The sequence below is a fragment of the Palaemon carinicauda genome, chromosome 18 (assembly GCF_036898095.1).
Source record: "Palaemon carinicauda isolate YSFRI2023 chromosome 18, ASM3689809v2, whole genome shotgun sequence".
Taxonomy (NCBI): Eukaryota; Metazoa; Arthropoda; class Malacostraca; order Decapoda; family Palaemonidae; genus Palaemon; species Palaemon carinicauda.
In genome coordinates this window covers 30008614-30027920 of record NC_090742.1, presented here as the reverse complement: position 1 = coordinate 30027920, position 19307 = coordinate 30008614, and the positions used below count along the sequence as shown (strand labels likewise).

Here is a 19307-nt window from a genome sequence, read left to right as displayed (position 1 = left end):
TGGTTTGCTGACACCTTAAAGACGTATAAGGTATGTCATAATGTGGTGTTGATACCTTAAAAAAAGTGTGAGATGTGTTCTAATGTTGTGCTTGATAGCTGAGAGAAGTGTGAGGTTTGTTATCATGTTGTGCTTGATGAAATAATAAAGTGTGAGGTGTGTTTTAATGTTGTGTTAGTACCTAAAAATGTGTGAGATGTTCTCTAATGTTTTGTTGATACCTTAAAGAAATGCGAGATGTGTTCTAATGTTGTGTTGATACCTTAAAGAAGTGTGAGGTGTGTTCTAATATTGTGTTGATGTCTTAAATAAGTGTGAGATGTGTTCTAATGTTGTGTTGATGCCATAAAGAAGTGTAAGGTGTGTTCTAATGTTGTTTTGATGCCTTAAAGAAGTGTGAAGGTGTGTTCTAATGTTGTATTGATACCTTAAAGAAGTTCAAGGTGGGTTTTTATGTTGTGTTGATGTCGTAAAGAAGTGCATAGTGTGATCTAGTGCTTTGTTGATGCCTTAAAGGAGGGCGAGGTGTGTTCTAATGCTGTGTTGATATTTAAAGAAGTGCCAGGAGTATTTTAATGTTGTGTTGATACCTCAAGGAAATGCCAGGTGTGTTTTACTGTTATATTCATATCTTGAAGAAGTGCCGGGTGTGTTCTAATGTTGTGTTGATACCTTATAGAATTGTGAGGTGTGTTCTAATATTGTTTTGCTATCTAGATAAGGACGATGTCTGTTTTGACGATGTATTGTTACCTTACTTTACTGGTTCTTTGCTCCTTGCTTGGGTTAATATTATGATTTTTATTGTAGGTTTAATTAATATTTATAGCATTATTGACGTTTTTTTATAGAAATCCATTATGTGAAGATTTTTTATATTTTTCTTTCATGTTTACAGTTTTAGAGTAAAACCTTGTATAGATGTAGTAAGTCATACTGTGGACATGTAAAATCCTTATTGTAGATAAAAAAAAATTTTGATCATAAACTGGAACCTGAATGTTGTTATCCTACTATTGTCCTTATTATTGTTAATATTTCTATGAAATAAGCTTAAATAGCCCATCAATTTATAAAACAACCTTCCAAATGGCAAAGTACATAAATGTGAAGTATGTAAAAAGCATTGTAGTAGATAAAAATGCACAAATGCAGATAAACTAATAAATAGAAAACATAATTATTTATACAGAATCATAAACTTAAAAAAAAAAAGAAGAAAGCCGTGACCTAAACCCATTTGTTATTTCAGTGTATGCCGTCTTGGATGAAGGACATGAGCACTGCCATAGCCACCAACCGCACTGTCAGCCAGATGCTGGCTTGCTTCGTGGTACTCATCCTCTTCCTCTGCTCAATTACCTCTATGGTATGTTCCGACTCATTAATATTTTAAGAACTTTTATATAATTTGAATTTTATGTTTCGTGCTTCGTATTAGTCACATTACTAGACAGAGATCTTACCCTCGGGATTTGTTTTTAAGGAAAATGTGAAGTTAAATAATTTGGATGGTTAAGACGGGAGGAAGGAAAAGGATTGGATGAAACCTAAAGAACGTTCTGTAATGCACCTTGCGGCCAAAGGGATGTTGCAAAGAACATTTACTACCGAAAACAAAAAGCGCACGTAGCCTCAAAGTTGCAGATGAAATTAAAAGAAAAATAAACGAAAAGAAAGAAAAAGGACCAAACTGAGGTTTGTCAATAGTAATGCCAGAATAGATTACATAGATGAACTTAACACTAGGGAAGCAGTAATGGTAATAAACACAAGGTTGAATATCATAGATTTAAAAGAAAATTATAGAAACAGGAATAAAAAGGATAAGCTTTGTGTCTTGTGTGGTAAGGCAGGCGACATAATTGAGCCTATGTTTAGCTGTAAGGAATTCAGAAAATTTAGAAGCAATGGCATAGAATTAAGGAAGTTAGAAACACCAACCAAAGAAGTTGCCCAATATATCAGACAGGCTTTGGAAGTTAGATGTAAACATATGAAAGCTGTGGTGTCTATGTAGGAGGTAACGAATGACAATCAAACGAACTCTCTGCAGATGGCACCACTTTGCACCTACGCTTCTCGTAGCGTGTCCACAATCATGGTGTTGTGGAGAGAGCAACGAAGAATCTGGAACCTCTATAAATAGTGTTCATCTGTCCCAGTAATACAAGGAATTACATTTATACCCAATCTATGCAGTATAGTGACAGACAAAGTGAATAACATCAGTAAAAAAAATATATATAAATTGCTAAGGAATATTAAAATTGAATCCCTAATATTTGTAGATGATATTATTTTCTCCACAGGAAGGAGTAAAATATGATACAAGTAACTGTCATAGCTTGGAGATCCCGTAAAAAATCACTATCAGTACTAGCCCCAAAAGGTCAGGTGTACTAATAATTAACAAATGAAAGGAAAAGAATAAGAGATTAGAGCAAAAGTAAATAACAGTTCAGTATGTATAGTTAAGGAGTATAAGTATCTTGGAGGAGGTACACAGAGAAAGGAAACAAGAAGTGAGCGTAAATAATTAAAACCAAAGGGTTGCGTAGATGATTCAAGAAATACATAAATATGGAGACAGGAAGAAAGTAGGAAATATGGCATTGGAAGTCGGAAAAGAAATATATGAAACAACGGTTGTGCCCACAATATTTGCAAATGTAGAGGCTTGGGGGAAATTAGAGATAAAGAAGTGGAAGATCTGGAAAACCTACAATATAGAATAATAAGAAATATGTGGAGACAATCGTCAAATACTCCATACTGGAGCACCATGCCAGAAACATGTATATGGTCAATGTCTTTTATGAGGAAGAAATGATGTTCCATAACTTTATAGGCTCTGTTGAAAGGAAATTAATCCGGGAGATAATTAAAGATCCATTGTAGATCTGCTATGGAAATTGTTAAAGCACCAGCACTAAGGGCACGCTGTGGTTTGAATGGTTTTCTATCAGGTTTTAAACCATTCTATGTAATTGTGTCTTTATTTCCTAACTTTATGTAGGATTAGCCCTTCTGAAAAGTGCCCCGCTGCCTTACTTTCCAAGTTAATTGGTTTGTATCTTATCGATTTTAAGGGTCTTATATGTTTTTGTATGTGATTGGTAAAGTCAGTAAGGATTTATTTAAACATAGGATGTGGCATCCAATTATTATTATTATTATTATTATTATTATTATTATTATTATTATTATTATTATTATTATTATTATTACTATTATTATTATTATTATTATTATTATTACTTGCTAAGCTACAACCATGGTTGGAAAAGCAGGATGCTATAAGCCCATGGGCTCCAACAGGGAAAATAGCCCAGGGAGGAAAGGAAACAAGGAAAAATAAAGTTTTGAGAACAGTATCAATAAAATAGATATTTCCTGTATAAACTATAAAGATTTTAACAAAACAAGAGGAAGAGAAATAAGATAGAACAACGTGCTCGAGTGTACCCTCAAGCAAGGAAACTCCAACCCAAGACAGTGGAAGACCTTGGTACAGAGGCTATGGGACTACACATGACTAGAGAACAATGGTTTGGTTTTGGAGTGCCCTTCTAGAAGAGCTGCTTACCATAGCTAAAGAGTCTCTTCTACCCTTGTATAAAAAGGAAAATGGCCACTGAACAATTACAGTGCAGTAGTTAACCCCTTGAGAGAAGAAGAATTATTTGGCAATCTCAGTGTTGTCAGGTGTATAAGGACAGAGGAGAATGTGTAAAGAAGAGGCCACACCATTTGCTGTTTGTGTAGGCAAAAGGAAAATAAACCACAACGAGAGAGAAGGATCCAATGTAGTACTGTCTGGATGGCTTGCATTGAAGGCACAGGTGAATATTAAGTAAGAAATTAATCAAATTTACTAAAAGCTGGCAGAGTATAATTTTTCACCATAAGATGTTTAGTTTAGTCAGTAAGGATTTATTTGAATGTATAAAGGGACTAGAGTCATAGGATGTGTTATCCAATTGGATGGCATGTGTTAGAGGCACTGGTGAATATTAAGTGATAAATTACTGAAATTTGTTAAATTTCTGGTTGAGTATCATTTTCATCCTAAAATGTTTAATTTACCTCTTAAATTCCTTAGTAATGGCTCCTCAAAAACACCCAAAGTCAAAAAATAAATTTATTACACTAAATATTTATTGTACACTATCACATCTATTTTTACTCCCATAGAAATGATGAATGGATTTTCAGATATTTGTAACATACACAATGAAATCTGTCTCAGTGAGAATTTTTTTTATTTGGTAACTGAAGGGTGTAATTTTATTGCAACCACTGTTGTGAGGAAACTGTCAATGTTTGGTGGTAACGTATCTTGACTAATATAGTCGTTTCTGAAGTTTTGGAAGTTTCTTCGTAGATAAACATAAACAATATACAGTACTTAGTTATGCCATATTCTTTTTACTTTAAATTACAGCTCGATAAGTTCTCAGATATACAGCAGGATTCATAGATTTTATAACTTTTCATTTACCCTAAAAGAGTTAAAATAGTAGTTGCAGGGAATACTTTTTTGATCTCTTAATTCACTGAACCTTTCTTTTTCTTTCAAGACTTAGTTTTATTATCACAAAGAGAACGAACTTCATAATCAAGGGCTTTTCTCGCATTCTGTCTTCTTTCCTGGCTTCCTCTGATTCTCGTTTTACTTTTACCTTAGAGTAGATTAAGGTCCTGAGTTGCCCATGACTTTGCTCTTGCAAAATAAGTAATGCCAGCAGATTAATATTAAAAGAGATTTTTTTTTAAACAGATGTGGTCTGTACTTTCTAAGTGGAAATATCAGTTTCTGATATTTTATGTAACTTCTTAAATTTTGTTTTAAAGTCTTGTATTTTTCAGATTAGGTTGTATTTGTACATTTTAGGGACCTTACCCACTGTATACAGTAAAGTACTTTTTTTATGTTACTCAATATTTTTTTCAGATTTTATGTGTTGTATTTCTTCATTTATTAACAGGCTTTAGTTTTGAGATGAATCACCCTGACTATTCAGGAGATATTTTATAAAACTTCTTTCATTCATCGTTTTTGCCTGTTAGAGATTTGGCCATCTTTATTTTGCCATTTTTCCTTATAACTATTTATTCTTCATTTATAGTTCCTCCTGGACCTGGAGAGTTACCACGACTGTGCACCCGTACCAGAGAACGTAACCACCTTCCTCGCGGATGAATTCGGCAACAGGACCACTTCTTCAACTTGGGAATTCATCTTTGATGGCCTCGTCGTCGCTGGGCGAGAAGTCAACTCCTTTAGAGATTCTCTCAACATCACTTTGGGCGATGAACTGAACCCGTGTCATGAAGGTCCTACGACTCACTTTCCTGATGTGAGGCTTCATTTCTATTATTTGTACTTTCAAGTTATTTGTGTTTCTCTCTTTTATTTTATTTAAACTGTGTGTAATGTTGTACTGCAATTAATTTCTTGTTTATAAAAGAAAGCATTATATGAACTATGTCAATTTTAGTTAAGTAATTCAGTACTACTCTATTATGAAATATGTTCTTATGCAGAAAGCATTTGAAATTTTCCTTTTTATACTTGCTGTTTGCTTATGAAATGTATCCTCCTAATCAAATCTGTTGATTATTTCAGTATTTCACCTACTGTGTCTTGTTAGTCATGGTCTCCTGCGCAGTCTACCAGCTTATGTACAGCATCATAAAGCTACTATTATTGGCAACTATATGTGTTGCATATCTGTCAATGGTCTTGTTTACACACGGATCCCTTTTCGATAACCAGGATATGCTCATTCTTGCTAATCAAGGGTTTGTATCAGATTTTTTCAAGTTCTTATTCTCTGATTACATGAGTTTTGAGACTGATTAAATTACATAATTTTAATCTGATGATGGTGCTAATATGAATTTTATTGAGGTGTTTTTAGTATAACGTCTTCAAAGCAATTGTTTTATTTTCTAGACAACATATTGCATTAGCCAACTGTTTTCCTAACTTTGATAGTGAGCCATATTAAACTTTTTATAAGACTAAATCTTTTTATTCTACAGAGGAGAAATCTTCGTAACAAGGTATGTTACTGTCGCTGTTCTCATCGGGTTTACTGTAGCCTTTTTCATCCATGCACAGCAGAATGAAGCTACTTCAAGACTGGATTTCATCTGGAAGCTTCAAGCTCACGGTAAGGTTGTTTCATTTGAAAATTTTGAGTCTTTGTTGAATGTTGTCTTTAATTGTCCATAGTTTTCTCAATGTAATTGGTTGATGATGGAGCCTCCTCTGCTGTAGGCCCATCATTCATTATTCTTTGATTAATAGGAATAATTATGCTGGAATTACTTTGCTTCATATCTGGTGGCTGATGATAAAAGGTATGATAACGATTCACTTTTTCTTTGTTTATTTTTGGTAATCTTCTAATAACTTTTTTTTTAATTAAATTTAGCTTTTAGCTATTGGAGAGGCCAGGGAACCATGTGAAATTTAAAATGGTGATAGATTAGAGTTCAGGCAGAAGGAGCACAGAGTAGGAGAGAGTAGAAAGAACTCTTTTCTCGTCCAATTCCATCAATGGGAGGATGGAAATTACCTCAGTCTTAGCGTTCATCTCATGTTGCGTTATATTAATTTAATTCAGTGTACATTTGATGTAGTTACATCTGGTGTGGGATTTACATATATACTTTTACTGAGCATTAATTTGCTATGTTTCACCTATTTTTTGAGGGCCATAAGTTTTTAGACCTCAAGTTTTACTATTTTTTTATGATAGTAATTCGTGTACTGTACCTGGTCACATAAATAAATGAATGGCATGTAACTGATGTCAATAAAGTAAGGATTCATTATGTTTACTACTTAATCAATCTTGGATCTACAATTGTACAGTAGGCATGTGTACATTATTGTACAATTAACTTATTATTTTTATTAAATACAATTATTTTTATATTTCAGAGGAGAAAGATGAGATAGAACACCTTCAGGCATATAACAGGAAACTTATAGCCAACATCCTCCCAGAGCATGTTGCTGCTCATTTTCTAAGTGTTGACAAAGCCCCAGACGTAAGTTTATTTTTTCAAGTTCTTTTATATCCTATATTTACTGCTATACTAAATCTATTTTCATATGTTAAGTAAAAGGGAAATAACCTTATAAAATTAGTAATAGGTATTATAGTAGGGTTGTGGTGGCTGAGGTGGTAACGTCCCTGACTGGTGAACGCCAGATTGGGGTTCAAGTCCCGCTCAAACTCGTTAGTTTATTTGGTCGCTGCAACGTCACCATGCTTTTGAGCTACAGATGGGGGTTTGTGGGAGCCTATAGGTCTATCTGCTGAGTCCCCAGCAACCATTGCTTGGCCCACCTTGGTTGGAGAGAGGCCTTGGGCGCTGATCATGTGTATATGGTCAGTCTCTTTGGCATTGTCACTGTCCCTTGCCCCTGCCCTTCATGAGCGGCTTTTAAACCTTTAAATTATAGTTAGTTTTATGAGGATGATTATTGATGAAGGTCATAAAAACGCGTTTTTTTTTTCGTTATGTGTAAACTAGCAGGAAATAAAATTTTTAGTCATTTAAAATTATTATAAAATTTCACTTGTAGTTGTTGAAGTCATGAATGTTTTAAATAAGGTTTCATCATATTATAAAATCTTTAAATTCTATATAAAATTTTGATAATGTTAAACAGGGAAACTTAGTGTATTTAAGATCATTTAAAGAAAGTTTAACCTTTAGTACATAAAAGCACATAAGTACACTGAAGTTTTACTTTAGTTTCAGAAATGAAAGAAACTGCATTATTGATCAAAGGAGGAATTTTTGTTACGGATACAAGAATGAATAATGTCTGATATCATGTTTACTCGTGCCTGTTTGTATTACAAAATAAAAAGACTGTATTCGAGTTTATAGTATAAATTTTATGATAATTCCAATATCTAAAGTGGTGTTTTAGATGTTAATGTTTTAAGAGGAAATATTAAATAGATAGTGGGAAGATTTGTGACACTAAAAGAATTAATTGTTATAGTCACTGTATCTTGAATTATAGGAGCCAGGTACTTTGTTTGATATTTCTATTTATAATTTAATGGTTACAATGTTTCACTAAACCTATGCCTGACTTATGGATGCATCGTGGCTATTCAGGATTACTGTAAAGGATAATTTTACTTGAAGGAGGCAATGAAAGTTCATTCTTATTATTATTATTATTATTATTATTATTATTATTATTATTATTATTATTATTATTATTATTACTAGCCAAGCTACAACCCTAGTTGGAAAAGCAAGATGCTATAAGCCCAAGGGCTCCAACAGGGAAAAATAGCCCAGTGAGGAAAGGAAATAAGGAAATAAATAAATGATGAGAATAAATTAACAATATATCATTCTAAAAACAGTAACAGCGTCAAAACAGATATGTCCTATATAAACTATTAACAACGTCAAAAACAGATATGTCATATAAACAATAAAAAGACTCATGTCAGCCTGGTCAACATAAAAATATTTGCTCCAACTTTGAACTTTTGAAGTTCTACTGATTTGCTGGGTAATCAACTGTATATTTCATTTTCATGGATATTATCATCAATGTTTTTTGCTGACTTCATCATCTGTTTACCTCAAATAATGTGCAATTTTAAGCATTTGCAGGTTAGACAGCTCATTTTGTATCACTTTCCAGGAACTGTATCATGAAGAGTGCGAGAGTGTGTGCATTATGTTCGCCTCGATCCCCAACTTTTCTGAGTTCTATGTAGAGTTGGAATCTAACAATGAAGGCGTAGAGTGTTTACGTCTCCTTAATGAAATCATTGCCGATTTTGATGAGCTGTTGAAGGAGGAACGGTTCAAGTGGATAGAAAAGATTAAGTCTACTGGAGCCACTTACATGGCAGCTTCAGGTAAGATTGTTTCAATTTCATCGGCGCTCTCCTTATTATTCGAATAATGCCATTTTATTCAAATATCATGGGTTCTTGTTTCTTACCTATTTCACCTACCTTATAGTGTATCATAAAAGTAACATAAACTAAAAGATTCTTTTAAGGGTCTGAACTATTATTATTATTAGAGGTTGCTGTGGCCTGATTGGTAACGTCTCTGCCTGGTGTTTGCCAGTCGAGGGTTCGAGTCCCGCTCAGACTCGTTAGTGCCATTAGTGTCTGCAACCTTACCATCCCTGTGAGCTAAGGTTGAGGGGTTTGGGGGAGCCTATAGGTCTATCTGTTGAGTCATCAGCAGCCACTGCCTGGCCCTCCCTGGTCCTAGCTTGGGTGGAGAGGAGGCTTGGGCGCTGATCATATAATATATGATCAGTCTCTAGGGCATTGTCCTGATTGCTAGGACAATGTCACTGTCCCCTGCCTCTGCCATTCATGAGTGACCTTTAAAATCTTTAAACATACAGTAGTTTTTGTGTGGAATGTGTACTGAATGCATAGAAAAAGATATATTTACACATACCCTTGATGAGAATTAAGTATCCTCATTAACAATTATGGTAAGACAATTGTTTAGAAAGTTTAGAAAAGTTAATCTTGGAAATGTTACATACTCATGGGATTTCTTTCAACTTATTATCACTAAATCCTCTACTTAATAAACTATGGGAAATCATTCCAAGAAGACCGCCCTGCAACAAATATCCAGATCCTAACCTAAGTGAATGGAGTACTAAATTTCCTTTTCCAAAAGATCAGAAACCTACAGTGATACAGTTTATAATCCATCGCATTATTATTATTATTATTATTATTATTATTATTATTATTATTATTATTGTTGTTATTATTATTATTATTATTATTATTATTATTATTACAAGATAGGCTATAACCCTAGTTGGAAAAGCAAGACAATATAAGCCCAAGGGCTCCAACAGGGAAGAATAGCCCAGTGAGGAAAGAAAACAAGGAAATGAACTACAAAAGAAGAAATAAACAATCAAAATAGAATATTTTAAGAACAGTAACAACATTAAATTTTATCTTTCATATATAAACTATAAAAACTTCAAAAAAGAAGGGGAAGAGAAGTAAGATAGAACTGCGTGCCCGAGTGTACCCTCAAGAAAAAGAACTCTAATCCAAGACAGTGAAAGGTCATGGTATAGAGGCTATGGTACTACCCAAGAATAGAGAACAATGGTTTGATTTTGGAGTGTCCTTCCCCTATAAGAACTGCTTACGATAGCTAAAGAGTCTCTTCTAACCTTATCAAGAGGAAATTAGCCACTGAACAACTACAGTGGAGTAGTTAGCCCCTTGAGCGAAGAAGAATTGTTTGGTAATCTCAGTGTTGGCAGGCATGTGAGGACAGGAGAAAGTGGAAAGAATAGGCCAGACTATTTCGTGTATGTGTAGGCAAAGACAAAATGAGTCATAACCAGAGAGAGGGATCCAACATAGTATTTTCTGGCCAGTCAAAGGACCCAGTAACTCTCAAGCTGTAGTATATCCACAAGTGTCTGGGGCCCTAGCCAACCTACTACCTAAAACCTTGGGGATAAGCGATGAAGGGTGAAGTGGGAAACAGAAGAAGAGGGGTAGCTAAAATAAATCATGGAAAGGAGAAATAAGAATAGAAAAGATAAATAAAGATTCAGCGTGAAGATAAATCTTCAGAGAAATGGATAGTTGTGTTTTATACTTTGAATTAGGATTTTCCTTTCACATTTCCTTTAATTTCATTGTATGATTCAATGTCTTCCACACAGGTCTTACGAAAGCTTCCAGAGATTTGAAAAATTATAGCCATGTAACTGCCATGGCAGACTACGCTTTGCGGCTGAGAGATCAGTTAGAATATGTAAATGAACATTCCTTCAATAATTTCAAAATAAGAATAGGTAAGTGTTATTTTTTTCAGTCTGCCATATTGAATAACATTAATGGGTTAATATTGCAATGCAATTTATTTGAAACATTGAACTTTATATTATCTTGCTGTGTATGTTAGGAGGGTAAATGTTAGTGGTATAATCATCAGCGAATATAAAATGTAGCTTTTTTCAGCTTCTATATGTTATATTTTTCAATGAGAGTGTAAATATTCACCCCTTTTCTCTAATTTTCTTTTATTTCAATAAAGAATGTAAATGTTAGCCCTTTCAGTATCTATTCTTGTTATTTTTATTTTCCATGGAAGCCCTAAGAAGAGAGTTTGCTTAATCCCCGCAAGTAGCACTTTCCCAAAGGGAAAATAAATGGGAGGTTGGAGGAAAAAAAATGAGTAAAACCTACCCTAAGATATACTATTAGACCTGCCTCTTTAAAGAGGAAAGTTTTATAGCATCCGAGAAAATAAATGAACAAAAGAAAGGAATTTTCAATTTTTGCCAGTAGGAAGGTGAAAATAGTATGTAGAAAATTAAGGAATTTTTGATAGCAAAGTAGTTGTTGGATTTAGTGAACTTTTGAAACAGAAACTTTTTCTGTGTTGAATACAAGTTATGACTTATTATTGCTTGTAGAAAATAAAATATACGCCACCAGATAAGATTTTATCTTTCAATGTAGAGAAAGTGAGTCAAAGCAGTTAGCAAAAGTATGTAAAAATCTCTTCTCCAGCTTGAGAAAGAACTATCTTTCAGTGAAATAAACATAAGTGTACTAGAAAAATATATCATTTACATTTGAGTTATCTTGTGTGTGGGGGGAGGTGAGTTTTATGTAAACTTTGTTTCTATACAGATACAACAAAAATCCTGATATTGGTTTTAAATACTGATTTTGTTGTTAATATTTTATCTTAGTAATTCTTCTATCTTTATGGTGAAGAAATAAAGAAAAAAGAATAACTTGAGGAAAAAACAAAACCTTTAAATTATTTAATACATTGAAATTTTACAGAATTTGTTGGCTTTACAGAATGAATTGAAAGATTGATTAAAATATATAAAAAAGTAGAAGAAACCAGTACAAGAATTTGTAACCAAATAAACATAGTTCCAAGGTAGAAATATATATCATGCAAGCACTTATCTCATCTACAAGCAATTTACATATTTAAAGAAGAGATTAGTGGAAAGGACAACTTAATTGTTTTATGTAGCTTAGAACGAAAAATAAATGAAGGAAGAAGAATGGAGCTAAACTGCAATATCTAGCAAACCCCAGCAAGTTTAAAGTAACCTTTTCCTTAAGTGATTTCGTTTTCTTATATATAAGAAGCTGTGCGCAAGAAAATATTTTGGTATTTCTTTAAATTCTTTTTCTTTATAGGTATAAATATAGGTCCAGTTGTTGCAGGAGTCATTGGTGCCAGAAAACCCCAGTATGACATTTGGGGTAACGCTGTGAATGTCGCTTCCAGGATGGATTCCACTGGGGAACTAGATAAGATACAGGTATAGTTCTGTGTGAGATTAATGTTCTGTAACAAAAAAGTAAGATACCAGTGGGGCTAAATATATTTGGTGACATAGTGTAATAATGACTTTATAAAAGCACCGTACTCCTAGTGAGTCAGATGAGGTTTGTATAAAAAGCTGTGTGCCCTTTACTTTACCATGATTTTCATAAAGGGATTCAGACAGAAAGCTTAAAGATTTTGTTCTTTAATATGAAAATGAGCTATGCCACCTATATTTAGAGATGTATTTTAACCCAGTTAACTTAAGGATCTCCACTATATAATAAAGAGCAAGTGTTTGGTTTGGTGGTATATATATATATATATATATATATATATATATATATATATATATATATATATATATATATATATATGTATATATATACATATATATATGTATATATACAGTACATATGTATATATATACACACATATATATATATATATATATATATATATATATATATATATATGTATGCATGTATGTATATATATACTGTACATTTATATAGATATATATATATATATATATATATATATATATATATATATATATATATATGTATGTATATATATATATATATATATATATATATAGTATATATATAATATATATATATGTATATATATACACAGTATATATATATATATATATATATATATATATATATATATATATATATATATATATATATATATATCTTTCCTGTCTCGCTGAGCAGCAACCATTTGGAAAGCAGAATCTCCCACAAATTGCCAAACTCCCGTGTGGTAGTTAGGAAAGGGGAGTAAATGGGAAAGGTTGAATCTGTGTGTGTGCAAATGTGTGCATATCTATCTAAATATTTAGCCCTCGTTTTTTAATGGGTCGTGTGCACTAGTACTTAATATTTTACATAGTATAAGGAATTCCAAGTAAGCATTGGAATATTTTCTTTTTGAATTTACTTATACTTAATAGGAGACTGAATATTTAATATTCTGTAACAAGCTTATGTGTCTAGAGTATTATTACCTCTGCCAAGGGGATTATATTTTTTTAGTCGGTTTATATATTTATTTATTTATTTGTCTGTGTGTCTGTAGACAGGATTACATCAAATCTATTCAACGGATTTAGACAAAATTTTTACCACAGATAGATCTTAGGTCATGGACAGTCCCATTAAATTTGGAGATGATCCGGATCCAGATTTGCATTTTTCACAATTTAAAAATTACGTTAGAAAAAAATTGACTCCACCACCGATAGATCTTAGGCCATGGACAACCCCATTAACTTTTGGAGATGATCTGGTACGGGTTCCGGATTTGCATTTTTCAAAATTTTAAAGATTACGTCTTAACAAATAGACACATTGAATTTTCACCACTTTTTAACAATAGATAGATATTATGCATTAGAAGAAACCATGAAATTTTGGAGGTGATACGGATCAAAATCACGATTCTTGATCACTATTTCACTACAGTCAGCATATGAAAAGTGTGAGTCAATGTCCATAGACTTATGTCAAATATTAACAATATTCTCTGGCAAAGGTCTGAAATCTCTGATTGCTCTTATTAGATTTGAGATCTTTTGCAAGTTTTGTTTTTTATTTCTCTGTTAACTATATTTAGGTTTACAATATATACAAATATACAGAATATATAATGTTAATTGAAGGCAATTGCCCTATTGACAGCACTGTGTTTCCTACAGGAATTCTCATATTTTCTTAGCTTCTTTAGATTCTCAGGTGTAAGCACTTGGTTAAGGAAACTATGACTGTTCTATTTATTCAATTATTCTATCACCACAGCAGTGTTTCTTCACATAGATGGTGTAACCATCAGATATTCTCTTGGGACTCTATTTGAAAATATGTATTTGATAATCGTCAAAGAAAATACTTTCAAAGAACACAAGAATCTATGGATGTTATATCGATGGCATATTCATCACAACAAAAAACAAAGAAGTGGCAGAAAAATTAACTGACAAACTTAGGAGAAATTCCATGTTCAATTTCACAACCAAATTCAGTCAAGAAAATCGTGCCCTCCCTCGATTTCCAAGTTAAACAACAAGATGACTAATTCAAGGTAATGGTATACACTAAATTAACCGACGCAGGAAGACGCTTAAATGCCAGAGGCAAATGCCCCGAAGAATACAAAGGGTCAATAGTAAGTGTTTACGTCAAAAAAGCATTCACGCACAACATATCTTCGAAAGATGTAGACACCGAACAAAACCAAATTTGACAATTATCAACCATTAACGGATATCCAGACATCATGATAGAAGAACCCATGAGAAAGAAATTCAACAAAATTCAGCAACCCACAACGACAAAAACTAACAAAGAGGAAATAAACCTATCACCGGACCTTGCAAGGAATCCTCAATCAGTGTGTTTCTCTAAAATCCCCTTACCAGAAGGTAAAACGTAGAATATATAGCAAGTCCAACCTAACTGCGGCTCTTGTAATGAGGAACAGTACCACCCCCTGAGGACCAAAGAAAGCGTGTGCAAATAGTCTTCTAAGTTTTCATGTCAAGAGATGTGTAAATCTCACAGAACAGACTATAATGTATTTGACACACTACCATGACACTCTGAATATGTATGCTGGCCCACAGAAATCAGGGGGCAGTAAACCAACATTATATTGATATTCACGACCGGAAACCCTCCCTAGAAGAATTAATTGACAGAATCCAGATTGTTCACAGGGAGAGCAACTATGGCAGGTTCATAATAGCTGAATCTGTAAGCATCGCCCTCCAAAGTCCTACATTGAGCAATCAATGCGATTATAATTAGATGCTCCCTTCAAGCAGAAAGCAATGGAGACGATCTTTGTAATGGTGCCGGTCAGTGTGTGTCTGTGTGTATGAGCGTATCTATTTATGTATATGTATATAAGTATATACAGGGTAATCAGCCATCACTCTCTTTATAATATGAGGATCTCTGAAATTTGAAACATTATCAACTTTTCATTTCTTAATTTTTTATAGAATAATATTTCAAAATTAATCATAATTTTTGCACAACCTCTTATATAAAAGGAATAGTAAACTATGTTAACCAGCAGACCCCAAGTACTTAAACTGATCAACCTCCTCAAGTAACTCCATTCAACATGACATTCAACCTCGCACCACCCTCCCTTCTTGTACATCTCATAACCTTACTCTTACCCATATTAACTCTCAACTTCCTTCTCTCACACACCCTTCCAAATTCTGTCATTAATCGGCCAAGCTTCTCTTCCGCGTCTGCAACCAGTACAGTATCATCCTCAAACAACAATTGATTTACTTCCCATTCATGGTCATTCCCGTCTACCAGTTTCAATCCTCGTCCAAGCACTCGAGCATTCACCTCTCTCACCACTCCATCAACATACAAGTTAAACAACCACGGTGACATCACACATCCCTGTCTCAGCCCCACTCTCACCGGAAACCAATCGCTCACTTCATTTCCTATCCTAACACATGCTTTACTACCTTTGTAGAAACTTTTCACTGCTTGCAACAGCCTTCCACCAACTCCATATAACCTCATCACATTCCACATTGCTTCCCTATCAACTCTATCATACGCTTTCTCCAGATCCATAAACGCAACATACACCTCCTTACCTTTTGCTAAATATTTCTTGCATATATATATATATATATATATATATATATGTGTATATATATATACATATATATATGTATATATATATATATATATATATATATATATATATAGTTGAAGAGATATTGTCAATGCAGAGATATGGATGTTTAGGATCCACTGTCCTTTACCTATTTACAGTCAAACGTTGAACTTTGGGTTCAACCTCATTCCCCATATGTACGATGCACTAATTTTAGCTAGATCTTTATTAGAGTATTCAGCAACCACAGGTTTACATTCAGGAAATGGGATTGATGCAAAGAGTGTAGTATCATCACATATGCAACAAGCCTGTTTTCTAGGCCTAACCACATGTCTTGCTTTATAGTAATAAAAGTTTTGGGCAAGAACACTACCTTTACGAACACCATACATTTCTTTCCTATATTAACTATGGTGCCCATCAACTTCTACTCTTTGCAGTCTATTTCAGGTACTTAAAACACTAATATTGATGCTAAGAAAAAACCCACCTACTACCATCTGTTTAAGCTTGAAAACAATGTCATAATAGGCATCACTTAAATGAAGGCAAATCATACAGATTTCCTAACCATAATCAATGGGTTGTTTGTACAGCGTTGGAAATTATATGGACATCACATGTTCCAAGGGCCTGCGAAAGTCTAATGCAAACTAGAGAACAAATGATTTCTAATAGACATTCAAAAACTTTTGATAATATGGGAGGTATGGAAATTGGGCAGTAATCAACAGGGCTAGAGCCTACCACAAACATATTTAGAATAACATTACCAATTCTCCAACAAGTCCAAAAATACCCCATCTTGCTAACTCCAAGTCAAATTTGACCTGTTACTTTTCCAAAGATGATAAGCCTCCTCTTTCACCAAATAAGTGCATCTACGATCATCATTGAACCAGGGTTTGCCTTTCATTCAGTATTTTAACACCTGAGAAGGAATATGCCTATCAGGTATGTTTACCAGATTTTCTTTTAAGAGAACAACAGGCTCAGCTCATAAATTCAAATGCAAAAGATCACTGAAAATGCCTCTTTTTGGCTGTTGAGATTTTCTATATATCATACATTAGGGACAGGCTACTCATCTTAATTACTAACAAAATCAATTACAAGAATATGATACATAAGGGACAGGCTGCTCAGTCTTAATTACTAACGAAATCAAGGCTTGATCAGACTTCCCAACTGGAGGACCCTGACTTGTTCTGGCACCAAGAGGATCAGAGTATGATAGGTCCAAGCAAATGACATACTTGTAAGTTGCCTCACTTATGATTTGCTTACAGCCTGATTCGGGAGTAAAACCAAAAGCTCTTAAAGCATGGAAATTAGTATAAAAAGCATTGTAATCACCAACAAGTACAAAACAGACCTTTTTACCTTCTTATATCTGCGCCATTGTGGTAAGAAGACAATAAGAAATAGAATCATCCAAGTCTGGATTCAGTTAGATGCAGCACAATTAAGAATAGTTATGCCTGCCACAAACTTGTATGATCTGAATCTCATGTCATCCACATTCATAGCAGGACTGTCTTTTGCGTTACTCCTACTTTTGGCGACATGTACCAGGGAAGTTCAAGGACACCCAATAAGCTTTTTACCTTCTACAAGGTCGTAAGCGTTTTACCCCTCCTTAAATCTACGCTAAAATACTATTTTGGCACTTCGTTCCTTCATATATATGCATTTCCCTCTTTACTATGTGTCTTTATTAGATTATCCAGTGATAATGCAACTATTAGTCTGTGTCTAGGTATCTAAAAGGGATTTTGACGTAGGAAAAATCTATTTTTGGGCTCGAGCCATGTCGTCCTGATGGAAGTTCCCTCCAGCAACTTTCTACTGTATAATATTTCTGCGATTAATATTATAAGAGAATTGCCGTCAGGTATCACGGGGTTCTAACCAATGCCGTCTGGAATACAGGCCTGGTCAGTGGGGGAAGAAGTCGGCATGAGTAGGTCGATTGATATGGAGACGGGTAAGGAAGGAGTTTGGTTGTGACATCAACAATCGTTCTTTCTCTGACGCACGTACTCATTATACATACACACTCTGTTTCTCTTTACAATCTACAGCTGATAATCCTCATAGAAAAATGGGAGATTATACACACCAAAAGGAGACGACTTTCAATAAACGGGCCACGAAAAATTAGACAGAAAAGAGTAATAAAATTAAAATAGAACTTTCCCGTGCCAGTAGTCTAAGTTCATTAACTACTAATTCCAAACTGCATGTGCAATCCAAAAAAAAAAAAAGAAAAAAAAACACACACACACCGAATGATTCTTACAATTTAATTTTGAAAAATAAATAAAAAGTAAACAATTCCGGCAGTTTAAAATGATTTAATATCTTTTGCACAATCACCTGATCTTGCTGTACATTTTCTGTACTTGAAATTTTTGACGATTTATTTTTATATTTCCACTGTTATTGTTTGCAATTCTCCTACCTATGACTTTCTTCCGAATTATCCTATCGAAGAAGGATGTCTCTGATTCAATACAATTAGATCTGAAGTGTCGCTGGCACACCTGAAAAGTGTTTAGATGCAATATTGAAGTGCAAAATGCATTTTCATAAAAATGAGAAAGAGAGAGAGAGAGAGAGAGAGAGAGAGAGAGAGAGAGAGAGAGAGAGAGAGAGAGAGAGAGAGAAAGGGGGGTCAGCAACCGAAGAATGAGGAAGCAAGAATTGAAAGAGAAGAAATCAAAGAGAGAATGAAGTAGCAAGTAGCAAAGGGAAAAAGTGTGTAGTACCAAAGTAATTTTGTAAACAGTTTGGCAATCTTTTCATCATCATACAAGAGGCTGATATTCTGCACCCAATATCACATGAACAATATAATGCTATTATAATTATTACAACAATAAATATAGTACTTCCCCTACTATTATAGTTAGGAACAGACAGTTAGGAACATATCGGGCTCTAATGGCGTGCAATAACTACGCTTTTTCTTCATTACCATTTGGAAAGGAAAACATTCACTTTTGGTCCAGTTTGTTAATTTCCTTTGCAGTTTGGCACACAGCACATAAAAGGGATTTTCCTGGATTCCAAAACAGTCAAATTTTCTGGAATAACAGCAGAAAACTGTGAAGAAATCGAGCGATACCCCTTTACTAACAGCCTATAGTAGCTGTGTGAAAGCACTATTTGTACCACATGGGACCTTCTTACCCCGCAAATGACCGGGCCTTCTCTCGAGACGGCCTTGTTCTAACCCCCGGAACGAATAACCGAAGATATCG

General features: G+C 34.0%; 1 protein-coding gene across 1 annotated transcript in view; it reads left to right on the top strand.

The window, feature by feature from the left end:
- LOC137657747 (adenylate cyclase type 6-like) overlaps positions 1-19307 on the top strand; it is an 855043-nt gene that overhangs the window by 815910 nt on the left and 19826 nt on the right. The window contains exons 13-20 of the mRNA XM_068392219.1: positions 1253-1369; positions 5133-5363; positions 5633-5808; positions 6052-6182; positions 6959-7068; positions 8702-8921; positions 10736-10867; positions 12243-12367. Of these exons, the coding sequence (XP_068248320.1) occupies positions 1253-1369; positions 5133-5363; positions 5633-5808; positions 6052-6182; positions 6959-7068; positions 8702-8921; positions 10736-10867; positions 12243-12367 (1242 nt within the window). The remainder of the gene's footprint in view (positions 1-1252; positions 1370-5132; positions 5364-5632; positions 5809-6051; positions 6183-6958; positions 7069-8701; positions 8922-10735; positions 10868-12242; positions 12368-19307) is intronic.